The 18,923-nt window shown below is 37.3% G+C and overlaps 2 protein-coding genes across 3 annotated transcripts; one reads left to right on the top strand and one right to left on the bottom strand.

Annotated features, from left to right (window-relative positions):
• Positions 1-91: 91 nt before the first annotated feature.
• gtf2h3 (general transcription factor IIH, polypeptide 3) lies at positions 92-9,004 on the bottom strand. Of its 2 annotated transcripts, none has more exons than XM_067437606.1 (13): positions 8,864-9,004; positions 8,658-8,737; positions 8,466-8,572; positions 8,126-8,256; positions 7,874-7,933; positions 5,767-5,796; positions 5,536-5,564; positions 5,385-5,459; positions 5,234-5,287; positions 3,377-3,445; positions 3,152-3,287; positions 400-436; positions 92-299 (listed from the first exon to the last, which is right to left on the bottom strand). In XM_067437606.1, exons 1-13 carry the CDS (start codon positions 8,871-8,873, stop codon positions 230-232), a joined length of 888 nt encoding a protein of 295 aa, XP_067293707.1. In that variant the 5' UTR covers positions 8,874-9,004; the 3' UTR covers positions 92-229. The 2 variants fall into 2 exon arrangements, with proteins under 2 accessions (XP_067293707.1, XP_067293706.1); XM_067437605.1 differs by having other exon boundaries at positions 95-299; positions 7,874-7,936.
• An 863-nt stretch (positions 9,005-9,867) lies between these two features.
• eif2b1 (eukaryotic translation initiation factor 2B, subunit 1 alpha) lies at positions 9,868-18,518 on the top strand. Its single transcript, XM_067437597.1, has 9 exons — positions 9,868-10,145; positions 10,593-10,694; positions 11,180-11,316; positions 13,869-13,985; positions 14,063-14,175; positions 15,988-16,056; positions 16,267-16,342; positions 17,043-17,168; positions 18,219-18,518. Exons 1-9 carry the CDS (start codon positions 10,133-10,135, stop codon positions 18,369-18,371), a joined length of 906 nt encoding a protein of 301 aa, XP_067293698.1. The 5' UTR covers positions 9,868-10,132; the 3' UTR covers positions 18,372-18,518.
• Positions 18,519-18,923: the final 405 nt, after the last annotated feature.

Here is an 18,923-nt window from a genome sequence, read left to right on the forward strand (position 1 = left end):
ACTGGATTTCACCTCATTTCTGACATGTGTGAATGTGCCACACTGAAAAGTAGACACTGTATTACATATGCTTTGATTGTTTTGTAAAAAAAAACACATTTATTTAATGCGTAGGCTGCGATACCAAAACATGTCATTCAAATAAACATCAAAATCTTTAACAATTTCCCCCCAAAGCTCAAATTCTACAAAATGCAACACATTTGTTGATGAGGAAACCTGGATGTGATCAGTTTGCAGTTTTAAGCTTTTTCTTCTTTGTTTTGGCCACCTGAGGCAGTGGCATTTTAAAAGCAGTCCTATAAACAGAAGAACACAAGACCGTCTGTTAAAGGTCGCCTGACACCACACGTTATCTATTAGACATGTTTCAAAATGAATGATGTTAAAAAGACTCACTCGCATGTTGTGCAGATTGGACTGAAGTTACAGAATACTGTTGAAAGTAGTAGAGGAAAAGATGCAAAACAAGGTTAAACCATGTTGAAACATTATCCTGCTATATAAGATCTTCTGATATATTTAAAGGTCACTAAAAAGGCAAAAGTAAAGGGAAGAGAAAAAACGTTGTTTGATCACAGCCTCTAGATTTAAGGGGCATTTCAAGGAAGTTCAAGTTCTTGTTTCAGACAAACACAATCAGAGTTATATTAAAAATGTCCTGGCTCTTCCAAGCTTTATAATGGCAGCCGGAAATTTAAAGACTAAAAAAGTGCATCCATCCATAATAAAAGTGCTCCACAAGGCTCCAGGGGTTAATAAAGGCCTTCTGAAGCGAACCAATGCGTTTGTGTAAGAAAACTAGGGCTACGCGATTAATCGAAATCGAACAGTAATCGCGATTTGGCTTATGTGCAGTTATGAAAGCATAAATGCTGTGATATTAATTATATAAATACAGGTCCTTCTCAAAAAATTTGCATATTGTGATAAAGTTCATTATTTTAGGTCCAATGTTGATCCTCGTCCTGCCTTTAATCACATCACTTTTTCGTTTCCTCTTATTGCTTTCCTCCAACAAAACCTTTTCTTTCTTATTTGTCTCTGCTGCTTCGTACATGACTATATTATCCGACGAACAAAGTTGAGCTCGCACGTCCGAATTTAAGGAAGTGTGGGTGTTGGTGGAAGTGACGTATATGCCGTAAATTTTGTAGTTCTTTTCTTTTTGTTCTCGGGTTACTACCCGAAACTCGAAGTTTAAAAGTACGTTAAAAACGATACAGACCCCATCAGGCTATGGCAGACGTGTCATTCAACCTATTGTAAGTCGATGTATCATCACAAGAGTCTTGAAAATATATTATGAAGGTTGAAAAGTTACCTAGTGCTGATTTAATACTGATGATTTTGGCATACAGCTCACGAAAACCCAAAATTCCTATATCAAAAAATTAGCATATTTCATCTGACCAATAAAAGAAAAGTGTTTTTAATACAAAAAAAGTCAACCTTCAAATCATTATGTTCAGTTATGCACTCAATACTTGGTCGGGAATACTTTTGCAGAAATGACTGCTTCAGTGCGGCGTGGCATGGAGGCGATCAGCCTGTGGCACTGCTGAGGTGTTATGGAGGCCCAGGATGCTTCGATAGCGGCCTTAAGCTCATCCAGAGTGTTGGGTCTTGCGTCTCTCAACTTTCTCTTCACAATATCCCACAGATTCTCTATGGGGTTCAGGTCAGGAGAGTTGGCAGGCCAATTGAGCACAGTAATACCATGGTCAGTAAACCATTTACCAGTGGTTTTGGCACTGTGAGCAGGTGCCAGGTCGTGCTGAAAAACCAAATCTTCATCTCCATAAACCTTTTCAGCAGATGGAAGCATGAAGTGCTCCAAAATCTCCTGATAGCGAGCTGCATTGACCCTGCCCTTAATAAAACACAGTGGACCAACACCAGCAGCTGACATGGCACCCCAGACCATCACTGACTGTGGGTACTTGACACTGGACTTCAGCCATTTGGGCATTTCCTTCTCCCCAGTCTTCCTCCAGACTCTGCCACCTTGATTTCCGAATGACATGCAAAATTTGCTTTCATCTGAAAAAAGTACTTTGGACCACTGAGCAACAGTGCAGTGCTGCTTCTCTTTAGCCCAAAAGTGTCTTGACCTGGGGAATGCGGCACCTGTAGCCCATTTCCTGCACACGCCTGTGCACGGTGGCTCTGGATGTTTCTACTCCAGACTCAGTCCACTGCTTCCGCAGGTCCCCCAAGGTCTGGAATCGGTCCTTCTCCACAATCTTCCTCAGGGTCCGCTCACCTCTTCTCGTTGTGCAGTGTTTTTTGCCACACTTTTTCCTTCCCACAGACTTCCCACTGAGGTGCCTTGATACAGCACTCTGGGATCAGCCTATTCGTTCAGAAATGTCTTTCTGTGTCTTCCCCTCTCGCTTGAGGGTGTCAATGATGGCCTTCTGGACAGCAGTCAGGTCGGCAGTCTTACCCATGATTGCGGTTTTGAGTAATGAACCAGGCTGGGAGTTTTTAAAAGCCTCAGGAATCTTTTGCAGGTGTTTAGAGTTAATTAGTTGATTCAGATGATTAGGTTAATAGCTCGTTTAGAGAACCTTTTCATGATATGCTAATTTTTTTAGATCATCAGTATTAAAACAATAAAAGACCTGAAATATTTCAGTTGGAGTGCAATGAATCTAAAATATAGGAAAGTTAAATTTTTATCAATACATTATGGAAAATAATGAACTTTATCACAATATGCTAATTTTATGGAGTAAAATAAAAAAATAATAAAGTAAAATATCTAGCTTCCTCCAGCCACCTTACATATTCAACTTACACAGAAAGTGTAACGCCTCTTGCCTTTCATCAGTGACACTTTTTCCGTAAGCTGAATACGGAAGCTTGATATTTTACTTGATAAAGTTTTAAATATGTATATTTTTCTTAGACAAACGCATTGCTTCGCTTCAGAAGGCCTTTATTAACCCCCTGGAGCTGTGTGGAGCAGTTATATCATTCAATTTTAGGCTGCCATTATAAAGCTTGGAAGAGCCAGGACTGTTTTAATATTACTCAGATTGTGTTTGTCTGAAAGAAGAATGTCACATACGCCTATAGGATGATTTGAGGATAAATAAATCATGAGTAAACTGATAATAGCAATAAAGAGCAGATGGAAACATACTTGACAGGCACACTGAACAGACGTAACCAATTTCGATAAGGTTGCGGTGGCAGAAGCAAGCGGCCCTGTAGTCCACGTGCACCGGAGGAGGCAGTAGCAGCTGAGAGCGCTGGTCTGCGTCTGGTAAAAACACCCACTGACACACGAGAGAAGTGTGACACGACAGTACACAACCTGCGCTTCTCAATCGAGACGCTCAAGTTCACCAAAGCATTAATATCTCACCAACAAGTACTGCGCCAGAGCAATCTTCTGGGGAATACGCAGATACAAGCCTCCAGTGATGTCACAAGCCTGTTAAAAGACAAATGCAACAGGTTCACAATCAAATGATTCATTAATGGGAATAAAAATAGCACGAGGTGATGTAAATTGTCAGTAAATTGTTTTGTTCCCAGATGAGCACTTAGGAGAAAGCACTAATGAATGCCATGCAAAACGGCATGTTCTTTGAAAGACTGTCTCATGAATTCAGTTTAAAGTACAAATTAAGAATCACTATGAACAACTTTCATGTCCTTGAAAAATCGTCAGTGCTTTTTACTTGAACATTGACATTTGGACTACGCATTTAGTTTATTCTTCATGTTGTCTGAACAATCACTGTCGCATCATCTGAGTTATTTTTCATTTTCACACGAGGCCGGTCACAGTCATGAATGTTGTGCTGACTTTCAATGCTAGTCTAATTTGTTGTTTTGTTTTACTTGGAATCATATTTAATATAAAAATGAAAATAAAATAAAATAGGCACATTTGATTTACTTTAATGCTATGAATACAATATTATAATATAATAAAATACTAAGCAGTCGGATTGAATCTACAAAACTTCCTTACATTTTTAACTTCATTACCTCATTATTGTTTATATATATATATATATATATATATATATATATATATATATATATATATATATATATATATAAAATAGGCTAATTTGACTTAATGACTTGCAATGTAATAAATTAATATAAATTATCATATAAAGCAGTCTGATCAAACACAAACCTTCATTGCGTTATATAGTTTTTTTTTAACTTGGATTCATTAATATTGTTACAAAAAAATTATAAATATGCTCAAATGACTTACTTTAATGCTATGAAAATGTATGTTATAATATAAAGCACTGATTAAACATACAAACCTTCAGTACATTTCTTTTTTACTTTTTAATATAACATTTATGGAAATTAAAGTTTTTTTTTTTTAAATATAAAGCAGTCTGATCTGATTAAACATACAAACACTCTACAAATTTTTTTTTTAACTTGCATTCATTTTTAATATAATAAAAAAATATATACATAGTAAAATAGGCTCATATGACTATTGACAGTCATAATGACTATAGTTTTGTATAAACTAGGGCTGTAACGATACACCAAACCCACGATTCGGTTCGTATCACGATTTTTGACCCACGGTACGATACAAACCTCGATATGGGGGGGACAAAACAGTTTTATTCTGTACAGTATTCTGTAGCCTATTTTGCCGTCAATACCATATATCTGTATGGTCAATAGGCTACTGCCAACGTTTTCTTTGCGGTACCAATAGGCAATATATATTTAACATGAAGTATAGGGCCTCCTGTACATCAATACCAACAGAAGCGCCGCGTCAGACACCCTTCTGGTGTGCAAAGAAAGAGAAAACGCCACGCAGCCGCCCCGCGGATGACGCAACAGAAACGCCACGCTCACACCACGTTGCCGGCCGGTTGGGGAAGCTTCTTGAAACACTTACGGCAAATTGTGTGGGTCTTGTCAACTACACGATTGCCATCCTTGTTCTCCACCGGGTAGCTGAAATGTTGCCATACTGCTGACTTAAAAGTTGGACCGGGACAGGAAGGATAATTCTGGGAGTTGGAAGGGGTGTGTCGCGATTCTGCCTCCTCACATCGCGATACAGGTTCGTGGACCTGCGTATTGCGATTTCGATTTCATATCGGATATCGTTACAGCCCTAGTATAAACCCACATACCTTTGACCATTTGACTTTTAAGTACCCAATTATTGACTTATTAACTACTACTCTGGTGTATTTTTGTGGCATCATCATCATACCTGTTGTAATAATCCCGAGTCGGTGTCCAACACGCAGGCATCAATCAGGATATTCTTTATCAACAGAGAATAAAGGAAGCACAAATATATCAATATCAGAAGAACATACAATTAAAAGAAAACATAAGACTCTCAGTTGTTCTCCCCTCACCTTCTTCTGTGCTGCAAAGATCACGTTCATGAAGTTCATGTACTGTAATGTAGAATCCTCCGCAGCTTTTATTACCTGAAATCATAATCAAACATGTTAATGCAGTTATACATCTAAACACTGCTGCATGTTTGCCTCAAGAAGTGCTCACCAAGATCCTTGATTTCATGTCCTCTCCAGCTGGAAGTAAAGCACATGAGAATTCAGTCCAACTATTAATTGCTCTAAATAAAAATAATGAGATCTCTTTAATTCAAACCATTAGGAAATCTTTGTTCACATTGCTTTATAGAACTACCGCTCTACTATATCAATCATGTGTTTTGGGTTTTCATTGCTCTGTGGAAGAGATGATGACACGTTCAGGAGAAGATGAGTTTACCTTGCACATCCTTCGAGACTCGATGAATGTCTGAGAGTCAAACATTAATGAAAATTGGAAGGACACAATTCTGACTTTATATCTCGCAATTCCGACTTTACATCTCACATTTCCAACTTTACATTTTGCATTTCCGACTTTACATCTCGCAATTCCAACTTTACACATCTCGCAATTCCGATTTTACATCTCGCAATTCCGATTTTACATCTCGCAATTCCGACTTTACACATCTCGCAATTCCGACTTTACACATCTCGCAATTCCGACTTTACACATCTCGCAATTCCGGCTTTACATCTCGCAATTCCGACTTTACATATCTCGCAATTCCAGCTTTACATTTCGCAATTCCGACTTTACACATCTCGCAATTCCGGCTTTACATCTCGCAATTCCGACTTTACATATCTCGCAATTTCGGCTTTACATCTCGCAATTCCGACTTTACACATCTCGCAATTCCGGCTTTACATCTCGCAATTCCGGCTTTACATCTCGCAATTCCGGCTTTACACATCTCGCAATTCCGGCTTTACACATCTCGCAATTCCGACTTTACATCTCTCGCAATTCCGACTTTACATATCTCGCAATTCCGACTTTACATATCTCGCAATTCCGGCTTTACACATCTCGCAATTCCGACTTTACATCTCTCGCAATTCCGACTTTACATATCTCGCAATTCCGGCTTTACATCTCACAATTCCGACTTTACACATCTCGCAATTCCGGCTTTACACATCTCGCAATTCCAACTTTACATCTCTCGCAATTCCGACTTTACATATCTCGCAATTCCGGCTTTACATCTCACAATTCCGACTTTACACATCTCGCAATTCCGGCTTTACATCTCGCAATTCCGACTTTACACATCTTGCAATTCCGGCTTTACATCTCGCAATTCCGACTTTACATATCTCGCAGTTCCGGCTTTACATATCTCGCAATTCCGACTTTACACATCTCGCAATTCCGACTTTACATATCTCGCAATTCCGGCTTTACATCTCGCAATTCCGACTTTACATATCTCGCAGTTCCGGCTTTACACATCTCGCAATTCCGACTTTACATATCTCGCAATTCCGACTTTACATATCTCGCAATTCCGGCTTTACATCTCGCAATTCCAACTTTACACATCTCGCAATTCCGACTTTACATTTCGCATTTCCGACTTTACACATCTCGCAATTCCGGCTTTACATCTTGCAATTCCGACTTTACATATCTCGCAGTTCCGACTTTACACATCTCACAATTCCGACTTTACACATCTCGCAATTCCGGCTTTACATCTCGCAATTCCGGCTTTACATCTCGCAATTCCGGCTTTACAAATATCGCAGTTCCGGCTTTACATCTCGCAATTCCGACTTTACACATCTCGCAATTCCGACTTTACACATCTCGCAATTCCAAATTTATATCACATCTTTACGACTTTACATCTCACAATTCCGACTTTACACTTCTCACAATTCCGACTTTACACATCTTGCAATTCCGACTTCACACATCTTGGTATTCCAAATTTATATCACATCTTTACGACTTTACATCTCACAATTCCGACTTTACACATCTCGCAATTCCGACTTTACACTTCTCACAATTCCGACTTTACATCTCACAATTCCAACTTTATATCATGTCTTTACGACTTTATATCTCACAATTCCAACTTTATATCATGTCTTTACGACTTTACATCTCGCAATTCTGATTTTACACGTCTTGAAATTCCGACTTTACATCTCGCAATTCCGACTTTATATCACATCTTTACAACTTAACATCTCGTAATTCCGTCTTTACATCTTGCAATTCCGACTTTATATCACGTCTTTACGACTTTACATCTCGCAATTCTGATTTTACACATCTCGCAATTCCGACTATATAATGCAATTCAAGAAAAAATAAGTCAGAATTGTAAGATAAAAAGTTGCAATTATCTTTTATATTGTTTTAATCCTTGCCGAAAACAAGCTTTCATAAGTTTGCACATATCTTATTCACAAAAAAAACTGTCTTTTGGACTAAACTGGAATGAAACAGTGAATCTGAGCCAGCGATCTGCTATAGTACAGGATACAGCACAGAGCTTTGGAGAGTGAGACGGCCAGCAGGGAGTCTGTCTGGTTTCCACTGACCTCTGCTGTTAGTAAGGAAAATAAAAACAGTATTATCCTCTTGTAATGTCACACAAAATATATTGCAACATAAACAGTCAAAAAAGGGCATTAGATATATATTAGGCTTAATGCATCAAACCAATCACCACAAAAAAAGTCATTTGAGTTTTGTTAATTCTGTGTAATTACAAATAAATCATTACATAACTTACCCTTGTCCATCAGTTTCCTAATCTCCTCGGCAAAGAGATCATTGGTAGCTGACAGAAGCTCATATTTGCCATCGGTACTTACAGATATTTCATCCCCGGATTTCCACTGCTTACTGGGATATAGGAAGTGGCTTGGTGACAAAAAAATTAATATAGCTTTAGTATAGTTTGTATCCTATGGCCTGGTTTCACAGACAGGTCTTAGTTTAAACCAGGATTAGTTCTGTTCGTTTATTTAAACATGCCTTTGAAAAATCATCACTGGTGTGCATCTTAAGACTAAATAATGGGGTTGATTTTAAGATGAAGTTTATCAATGAATGATCAGCTCATTGTTTACCTCTCTTGATACAGATTTGCAATGATGGCTAGTTTGTTGGTTCTTGACATCACTAAATGGGCATTTGCCAGGACCATTAAAGCGTCCAAACATGTTGAAAGAGTGAACTGAAAGAAAAGGTTAATTTTAATGGGATGATCTGGATAACATTTTGGATAGGGGAGAAAATCATATTGAATAAAAACAGATTACCTTCGGTTCGCGTTGAGCTTGCTGACCCCACCAAACAGGGTTGACATCCAGCACCAGGACCAGAATGTTAATTTCGTCGTCTGCAAACATTAGTGATTGTTATCATTGTCATACACAGCACGAATTACATGTTACATGTCTATTAAGAGCTTCACAGCTCAGAATTAAGACTCTTCCACCTATTTTTATTAAACTTATGTTCAAACCTGAGGCCATTGCTATGATTCCTATGTCTCTACATTGCTGTAAACGGTATTGTATTGATATTTATAATCAACATGTTAAAAATTGTGCAGTTCGGACGTCTTCTTCTGGGGCTTCCCTGGAAGGATGCGGACTAAATTAGCAGGTGCATAGCGCCACCTCCTGTGCTGGAGCGAGAAATATTAAGCTTGTGGCTGCTGTTATTTTTTTGTACTTATTTATTTATTTATTTAATAGTTTTAAATTGCATTATTAGAGTATAAATAAATTATTCTAGTTGTTTTGCTGTAGTACTGTAGGTAGTAAGCTTCGTTTCTGTCGTACAAAGCTTCGAATCAATTGAACCAACTGATTCGCAAAATGATTCACTGATTCGAAACTCCACACGCTGGCGACCCCTGCTGGTCAGAACAGTTTAAAGCAACAAAAAAAACCGATAAAAACCAAAGATAAAATCAACTTTTACAAACATTGCAGATGTTTTATTGAACGTTATATCTATCAAATGCAGTTAACTAATCATTTAAAAAGATTAAATATCACGTGTCTGTGTAATATGTGTTCTTTTATCACTTTTAGGGCTTGTTTTGTTTGTTCCATGGATTACTCAGCTAAAAGGCCAATAATAGAATATTATTTTTCAATTTTTATTATGCTAATGTATAATTCAAATGTGTACAAATGTATAAAACTGATCATATATATATGAGAGAGAGAGAGAGAGAGAGAGAGAGAGAGAGAGAGAGAGAGAGAGAGAGAGAGAGAGAGAGAGAGAGAGAGAGAGAGAGAGAGAGAGAGAGAGAGAGAGAGAGAGAGAGAGAGAGTTTGCAAATTGCAAATTGTGTGTAAAGCAGAAAATGTGTTTAGACTTTAGGAGACTCGAGTAGAGGTTTTGCTCTCTGTGTGTCAGTTTAGTTAGCTAAACTTCTTAGTTAGAAAAACTAAGCATTACAAAAATGAGCTCGTCCATCAGTTCCTGTAGGTGGCGACACTACTCAAAGATGCTCCATCAGTTATAACAGACGAAAGGAGAAGAAGAAGAAAGTGCAACACTTGTTCACTGTATAACGCTGCTAATGTGAATGAAATATAATAAAAATAAAATAAACACTATTCTGTTGGCAAAGTCGCTAATCTGAAAAGAAGTAGATCAAAACAGTCCTTCTGTTCAGTTTCAAGAGTGTAATGAGAGATCATTGCATCAGCAACGCGTCGTGAGAGAGAGACAGGAATCAGTCGCAGCTCAAACACATTTTGTACTTTTTTTTAATATGGAAGAAAAAGGTGAGTTTTGAGAAGGTATTCAATTCAATGATGCTGTGTGTCAGATTGTTAGCATGTTAGAGTGATGTTATGTTTATCATTCTGTAATGTTTCGAAAGGTAGATTTTAGACCTGTCTTGCTATAACTACATGAATTGATGAAGTCTATGGCAAGCCGTTTTATCTTTTATTCATTGGGAGATGAATTCTTGATATCAACAATTCAATTTCAGTAAAAACTATAATTTAACGACTGATTTTAAATGCCAGCCTAAGGTGACATTTCCCTAGTGTTTTATATATATATATATATATATATATATATATATATATATATATATATATATATATATATATATATATATATATCTTAATTATAGTTTTTCAATGTGCCTTTAGATTGGGAATTTAATGCTTTCTTGCGAGTTTCATTTGGCAACTCTAAAATGAAAAGTTTTTTCTTCCCAGAACTGGTGGAATACTTCCGAGCGCAGATCCGGGAAGACCCAGACGTGGCTTCAGCGGTGGCTGCCATACGATCACTGCTGGAGTTCCTGAAGAGGGATCAGAGTGAGTCCACTGCAAAAAAAAAAAAAATGCTTTTCTTGCTTAGTACATTTGTCTTGTTTCTAGTCAAAATATCAAACAATTCTTACATTAAGAAACATTTAAAATTTAAAATCAAGTTAAAATAGTGTCTTGTTTTGGGGGGAAATAACTAAAAATTAAGAGAGTTTTTGGTTAAAATAAGCAAAATAATCTGCTGATGGGGTAAGAAAAATAATCTTGTTTTCCGTTTGAATTAAGATTATTTTGCTTACCCCACTGGCAAATTGTTTTGCTTTCTTAGTTTTGAGTTATTTGTCCCAAAACAAGACAATTACTTTTGCTTGTCTAGTAAATTCTTCTTGTTTTAAGAATTTTTAGATGTTTGGACTAGAAACAAGACAAAAATACTAAGTAAGAAAAGCCTTTTTTGCAGTGTCTTGTCTGATGTTTTCGCTCTCAGGATGTGTGAAGATGTTGTGGATGTGACCCGGTTTTTCCTCCTCTAGGCGAGACTATCCTGGGCCTGAGAGAGAACATGACGCAGGCCATACTTCGGCTTCAGGAGACGGATTCATCCGTGGCCGTGTCGTCGGGAGGCGAGCTGTTCCTGCGCTTCATCAGCCTGACCTCACTGGAACATCCGGTCAGTTCAGCATTAGAGCCAATCTAATGGAGATAATCTGTTCAATATTGCAGATGTTTGGAGAATTAACTCTGTAAAGCCTGACAAATGAAATAATTGGTGCTGTCAAATCAATTAATCGTGATTAATCGCATCCAACACAAAGGTTTGGAAATGTATGGATATGTGCATGTATATACACATAGTGGGCCTCATTCATAAAACTCTCGTAAATATATGAGCAAATTCTGAGTAATTCGCACGTAAAATGGACCTTTATGAAAACTCTGCTCCAGATTCACAAACGCGTTGTATATCACGGATTCGTTAGTTAAACGTGTGTATGTTAGTGAATTCCAAACATGCGTAAATAGGATGCGCGTGCACGCTTATTCATAATTAGCATAATGTTGTAAAAAAAAACAATATTAACTTCTCTATTATTGTTGTTCGGTTCGTGTACAAGTGGGCTGATTGGTCGGTGTAGATTTTGTCCCTCCACTGGGATTGGACGGCTTAGTAAAAAAAAACAGTGGCGAGCACTGCTTATTACCCAACGTTAAACAGTACAAACAAAACAAAAAAGACGGGGTAAATCAACTCCTGAAATAAAATTATGGTAGGCCTGCCCTACATAGTGCATCAAAATGCAATGTCATCAGTTTGCCTAAATTAGATCACAGAACGTTCAGATGTTTTACGCACCATTTACTCGTAGTAGGGAGCAGGTGTACATTTCTTTCGTACCAACTAACATTTTGAAAATACGAATATTTTCGTGAATCCGAAAATTTACATCAGAGCGGCTTTACGAACGATTTACACACAAATTCGTTCTGCTCGTGTTTCATGAATGAGGCCCAGTGTATATACATAGTGTACATATACCTACACTTACAAACTTTTATGCTTGATACAGTTAATGCATTTATATATACAGATCCTTCTCAAAAAATTAGCATATTGTGATAAAGTTCATTATTTTCCATAATGTAATGAATTTTTTTTTAACTTTCATATATTTTAGATTCATTGCACACCAACTGAAATATTTCAGGTCTTTTATTGTTTTAATACTGATGATTTTGGCATACAGCTCATAAAAATCCAAAATTCCTATCTCAAAAAATTAGCATATTTCATCCGACTAATAAAAGAAAAGTGTTTTTAATACAAAAAAGTCAATCTAAAAATAATAATGTTCAGTTTTGCACTCAATACTTGGTCGGGAATCCTTTTGCAGAAATGACTGCTTCAGTGTGGCGTGGCATTAAGGCATTTCCTTCTCCCCAGTCTTCCTCCAGACTCTGGCACCTTGATTTCCGAATGACATGCAAAATTTGCTTTCATCTGAAAAAAGTACTTTGGACCACTGAGCAACAGTGCAGTGCTCCTTCTCTTTAGCCCAAAAGTGTCTTGACCTGGGGAATGCGGCACCTGTAGCCCATTTCCTGCACACGCCTGTGCACGGTGGCTCTGGATGTTTCTACTCCAGACTCAGTCCACTGCTTCCGCAGGTCCCCCAAGGTCTGGAATCGGTCCTTCTCCACAATCTTCCTCAGGGTCCGCTCACCTCTTCTCGTTGTGCAGCGTTTTTTTGCCACACTTTTTCCTTCCCACAGACTTCCCACTGAGGTGCCTTGATACAGCACTCTGGGAACAGCCTATTCGTTCAGAAATGTCTTTCTGTGTCTTCCCTCTCGCTTGAGGGTGTCAATGATGGCCAGCAGTCAGGTCGGCAGTCTTACCCATGATTGCGGTTTTGAGTAATGAACCAGGTTGAGAGTTTTTAAAAGCCTCAGGAATCTTTGCAGGTGTTTAGAGTTCATTAGTTGATTCAGATGATTAGGTTAATCGCGCGTTTAGAGAACCTTTTCATGATATGCTAATTTTTGGGGTTTTCATGAGCTGTATGCCAAAATCATCAGTATTAAAACAATAAAAGACCTGAAATATTTCAGTTGGTGTGCAATGAATCTAAAATATATGAGAGTTAAATTTTATCATTACATTTTGGAAAATAATGAACTTTATCACAATATGCTAATCTTTTGAAAAGGACCTGTATGTATGTATGTATGTATGTATGTATATATATGTGTGTGTGTGTGTGTGTGTGTGTGTGTGTGTGTGTGTGTGTGTGTGTGTGTGTGTGTGTGTGTGTGTGTGTGTGTTTACTTCTAAGTCTCCAGTGTGGCACGCCCATCAAAACCTGAGCGTTCAGGAGAGCGCCTCAAAGCCAATGTAGAAAATACCCTATTACTTATTCATTATGATGTTTTTGAATGTAAAAACCACATGAACATCATAAGTTGAACTCAGACAACTATATATATATATATATATATGTATATATGTATATATATATATATATATAAGCCAGTTCATGACACCTTTAAATTAGGGCTGTTTTAAAACATATGATGCAACACAATACAATAATGATCGAGGGATGAACAAATAAACCTTCCTCTAAAGCCTGATGATCATATTTGAGACTCATGATTTTTCTAAAAACTGATGTTATGGATAATCAAGTGAACCTGAGTGTCTTCCCTGCCTTTGTATCACAGGATCTCTCACAGTGTAAGAATGTGATGATAGAGAGAGGTGAGCTCTTCCTGAAGAAAATATCCCTCTCTAGGGGCAAAGTGGGTAAACTGTGCCACACCTTCATCAAAGATGGAGCTGTAAGTACAGTAGTTCCTAAAAGGCATCATAGCATGATTATTTTGGAAACACTCTCATATCTGCCTTCCGTTTGCAGAAAATCCTCACACACTCGTCTTCCCGAGTGGTATTAAAGGTCCTGGAAAATGCAGCAGCCGATAACAAACGTTTTAGAGTATATGTCACTGAATCACAACCGGATTCTGCAGGGTGAGTCTTCATCACATGACTGAGTGTCTCTGGCTGTTAACTTTTTACTGTCCTACAAAGACAACATGCAGAAGCACTGCAATTAAAGGGGTGGTTGATTGCTTCTTTTTACAAGATGGAAAATAAGTCTCTAATGTCCCCAGAGTGTGTATGTGAAGTTTTAGTTCAAAATACCCAGAGATCATTTTCATAGCATTTTAAAATTATCTATTTTTGAGGATGAGCAAAAACATGCCATTTTTGTGTGTGTCCCTTTAAATGCAAATGAGCGGATGCTCCCTGCCCCCTTTCTAGAAGAGGGCGGAGCTTCAAGAGCTTGTGTTAGTAGCTCAGATTACCTCACGCAGACAGACACTAAAATGTCAGAAACTGTTCAGCATTTTATGTTCAAACCGGAGTCTGACAATGATGGGAAGACTCAAGAAAAAGTGACAAAATGTAGAAAAAGACAGGACGTTTCTAAACGGTTAGCGGATGAATTTATGAGTTAACTATTTTCAAGTCACTGATTAGCATATTCTGTCACGATAATCTCACCCTGTGTTGCATTTTCCCGGGGGCGGGGTTTATGCAAATTTCAGGGTTAGTGATGTCACTAACCCGTGAATACCCTGTTGTAGTCCTTAAAAAGTGATTTCTTTAAAAGTAAATCTCTCCCTTTTTGTTGAACTTTGAGCATTGTAACTTTGCATATGTTGTTTGTGCCCAAACAGTAGCATTACACACTAAATTAAATCTGAAATCATAATCAACCACCCCTTTAAGAGGCAAAGTTTCAAACCCTTTAACATTTGATTGAATGTCAGTTTTCACTCCACACTCCCAGAAACAGTAAAGTATAAATCTACATCATTTTAAAACAGACTAGTCAGTGGGTTGTTTGAATGACTAATGAGTGTTAAAGGGATAATTCACCCAAAAATTAAAACGGTCATCATTTACTCTCTCGTGCTGTTCCAAACCTGTATGAGTTTCTTTTTTCTGTTGAACACAAAAGAGAAGATATTTTAAAGACGTGTGTGTAAAAATGTGTGTATTTCAGCAGTGGCGTTTAACACAGTATCTCCTTACTAGCCATTTTGGCAGTTGAATTTTATATATGATGTATACATTTTTTAAATGTAATATTTTAAAAATGCATCTGAAATATTTAACTAAGCACAATGTAATGCTGTGATTTTTCGATACATATCGATACTCATTTTCCTCTGAATAGATAAAGATACAAGCGGCTCTTTCTCTCATCTCCCCGACAGCGAGTGACACACTAACCCGCCTCCTCTCACTCACTAGTTTCATTTGCTCCGGGTGAATATTGTTGGAGTCACAGGGCTTGAATATTGCCATGGGATTCCACATAATTTGACTCATTCCTGCAGATTTTGTGCTCAAACTCCTAAAGTGCGCATACATAAAGCCGCCTCTCAGCACTAAAATTAGTTGTTTGTGCAGTTTATTCCTCTTAAACAGTCAAATAAACAAAATAATGTCAGTGACGGTTTTGGTGAGTATTCACGTAAACACAGTCAGTTCTGTTTTAAGTGAATGTAAACAGTTGAGAAAGAAATCGCATGTGTAACAGTATAATGGATCTGTGTGTCAGGTCTTAAAGTGACAGCAGCCTAATAAACCTGCTGCCTATTTATGAGAGAATTTTTAAAATCGATGTCATTTTTCCCCCAATGGTTTTAATGTCAAAATTGTGGCCAGTGAAAATGTTTAGTGGCTAACAACTTCCTGTTAAAGTATGTGTGTATTTGCACATTTTTTATATAGTTTTTTTCATGATTGATTTTTCCTGTTGTCCCTTAGTGAACTTATGGCAGAAAAACTACGTAAACTCAATATACCCGTCACAGTCGTGCTTGACGCCGCAGTCGGGTAAGTGTCAAAATAGTCATTGAACCTCTTAACTGATGTTCATTGAATTCAGTGGTCAGTCCAAAAATGAGTTATTCCAGAGATGTCAATAATATAAGCATTTTTATTATGTTAAGGTAAGCTCCAGCATGAAACTTTGGATATCATATTGGGGACTCTGAAGTTTTTGCTCTATATGAACAACATCTGCTTGTTTCTGTGTGATTATAGGTACATCATGGAGAAGGTAGACCTGGTGATTGTCGGCGCTGAGGGCGTTGTGGAGAGTGGTGGTGTTATAAACAAGGTCAGAAATAGACACACTTTTGTTGTCTTGATGTTTGCAGTCGTATTTAAGGCGAGACACCACAGGGGAATCAACCTTATTTTGCAACATGGAAGTAAGCTGTTTTCTGTGAACGTGTGAGACTTCTGATTCATTAGCTGTTACAGGGAAACAACTAGAAGAATAACAAAGTGGAGTAAACGGTGAAACTGTATCAAGGAGCATAATGAGCGGTTTTGTACTGCTAAAATAACTGAAGCGGATTAACCAAATTCATTCAGTCTGCCAGGTGTCGTCTTTAAAAAGAGACCAAAGGTCAGTCTGTGATCCAAAACATTCAAAGATTTATGACCGTTTAGGTTGGAAATGGACTTTTCAGGTCTATGCTCAAAAAGTAAATAAATGGATTATAATTACTGCGTAACTATAATTTAGTACCATAAAATCCCCCCAAAAAATATTAAATGAAATACATAATTGAACCTCATAATCATTTGTGTACAAAAAAATAAGGCTACAAAAAGTACCAGAGGGTTAAATGTGTATTATGGTGGTTTCTTCCCACTAGTCTGTTACAAAAGGAGAGAAAAAAGCCCCAAATCTCCACATTTACCAGTGCCTGACAAAACATTTGCCTGTAGTGTCTGGCCTTAAAACAAAATGCATTTATTTCTTACCATTTATTTCTTGGATTGATGAAATAATTTCTTTCATATCCTAGATTGGCACCTATCAGATGGCCGTGTGTTCCAAGGCACACAACAAACCATTTTATGTGGTGGCAGAAAGTTTTAAGTTTGTGCGACTCTACCCACTTAACCAGCAAGACGTACCCGATAGATTCAAGGTAAGGTTCACGTAATTACGAGATGACAACACGTAACTTTCTGAAGCTGTTCACGTCCTCAGACTGAGAATTATGCCTTTCTATGCCATCAACACCTAAATCAGGGTTTCCGTGGGTCTTAAATCTCAATTTGACCTTCTAAAATGTAAGGCCTTAAATATGTCTCAAATTCAATATCATGGCATTAAATTAGGGCGCCATGATTTCTGCAATGTAGAAAATCTGGACAGAATCGCAGAATCCATTCATAGAAATGGGATTTACTGTTTAATGCGGAATGGCACAGAATTTGACTTTAAGTGTATAGTCCACACAAAAATTGTTAGTTTTACGGTCGCTTTCTGACCTCTTTGAAACGTCAAAGTTGTAGTTGCGTAGCTGTCAATGGAGGGACTGAAAGCTCTTATTTCATCTAAAAGATCTTCTTTCATGTTCAGAAGATGAACGAAAGTAAGTCAATCTAAGACCTAAATTTAACTGCAAAATTAAATAGCATTTTTGTTTTCTAGTACAAACTTAAAACATCCTTAGATCAAGATGCATTTAATGACATGCAGAATGAAGAAATGAAGTCTTTCTTTCTGAGAAATGGAACAAAAATTGAGTTTATGCTTAAAACCAGAAAAAAATATCTGAATTAAGTTTTTTTTTATTAACCCATTGGCAGATTTGTGCTTGTTTTAATCAAAAGATCACAAGATTTCTTCTCTCAAAGTTTTTTTTTCGTCTACATTTTCTTATCAAAAATCATTAAAAATGAAATTGTATTTTCAAACTTTGAAGTGTCGTTAATATAACTTGTGTGCTTACTGACGTGATATGTTCCCTTCAATTTATTCTGTAAATTCTTTAGTTGGTCTTAAATTGAACTTCATAAAACCTGCAGAAACCAGCAGAAAGTACAATCTCTCAGAAAATTCAAAGCTGAGGACATGCATGCTTCACAAGTTGGAATCTCGTAATTCCTACACCTTAAGATCGTTTAAACACTGAGTTCCACTTATTATACAGGAATATTATGTACATAATATCTCTCTCTGTGTCTTTCAGTACAAAGCGGACATCCTGAAAACGGTGGATCTGAACCAAGAGCACCCGCTGATTGACTACACCCCTCCATCCCTCATCACGTTACTCTTCACTGACCTCGGGGTGCTGACGCCCTCTGCTGTCAGCGACGAGCTCATCAAACTATACCTGTGATGATGATGATTGCTCCTCATTAAGCATTTAAATCATTGCCCAAGTGTGGAGATTTCAAATGAACCATAAACTGAAAGATCCTGTATATGGAAAGTATGCCACATCCAACAAATCCTGAATTTAAGATTAAATTATCTGGTTTAAATGATTTTCATGTGCCCATCTTTTCTCAGAAAACTCACATTATAAAATGGTTACATTTATTTTAAAAGACTCACACTGTTCACCATGATGGTTTTGAATTGTTTGAAATATAAGACTATTGTTTTTGTAATCAGGCTCTCAAAAAGTTTGATATATCAGCTATCGGCTTTCAAATATAAAGAATTATTGTTTAGTAGTTTTCAAATATAAAGATTATCGGTTAGCGGCTTTAAAATAAAGAGTTAATGGTTATCTGCTTTCAAGTATAAAGAATGATCGGTTAGCGGCTTTTAAGTATTTATTGGCTTTCAAATAAAAAAACTGGTTAGCGGCTTTCAAATAAAACAACAGAAGCAACGAAACAAACAAGGCCAACAACCTGTAAGAGCTGTAAGAAGTCTCAGTTAA

Source organism: Pseudorasbora parva, chromosome 3 (assembly GCF_024679245.1).
Source record: "Pseudorasbora parva isolate DD20220531a chromosome 3, ASM2467924v1, whole genome shotgun sequence".
NCBI lineage: Eukaryota > Metazoa > Chordata > Actinopteri > Cypriniformes > Gobionidae > Pseudorasbora > Pseudorasbora parva.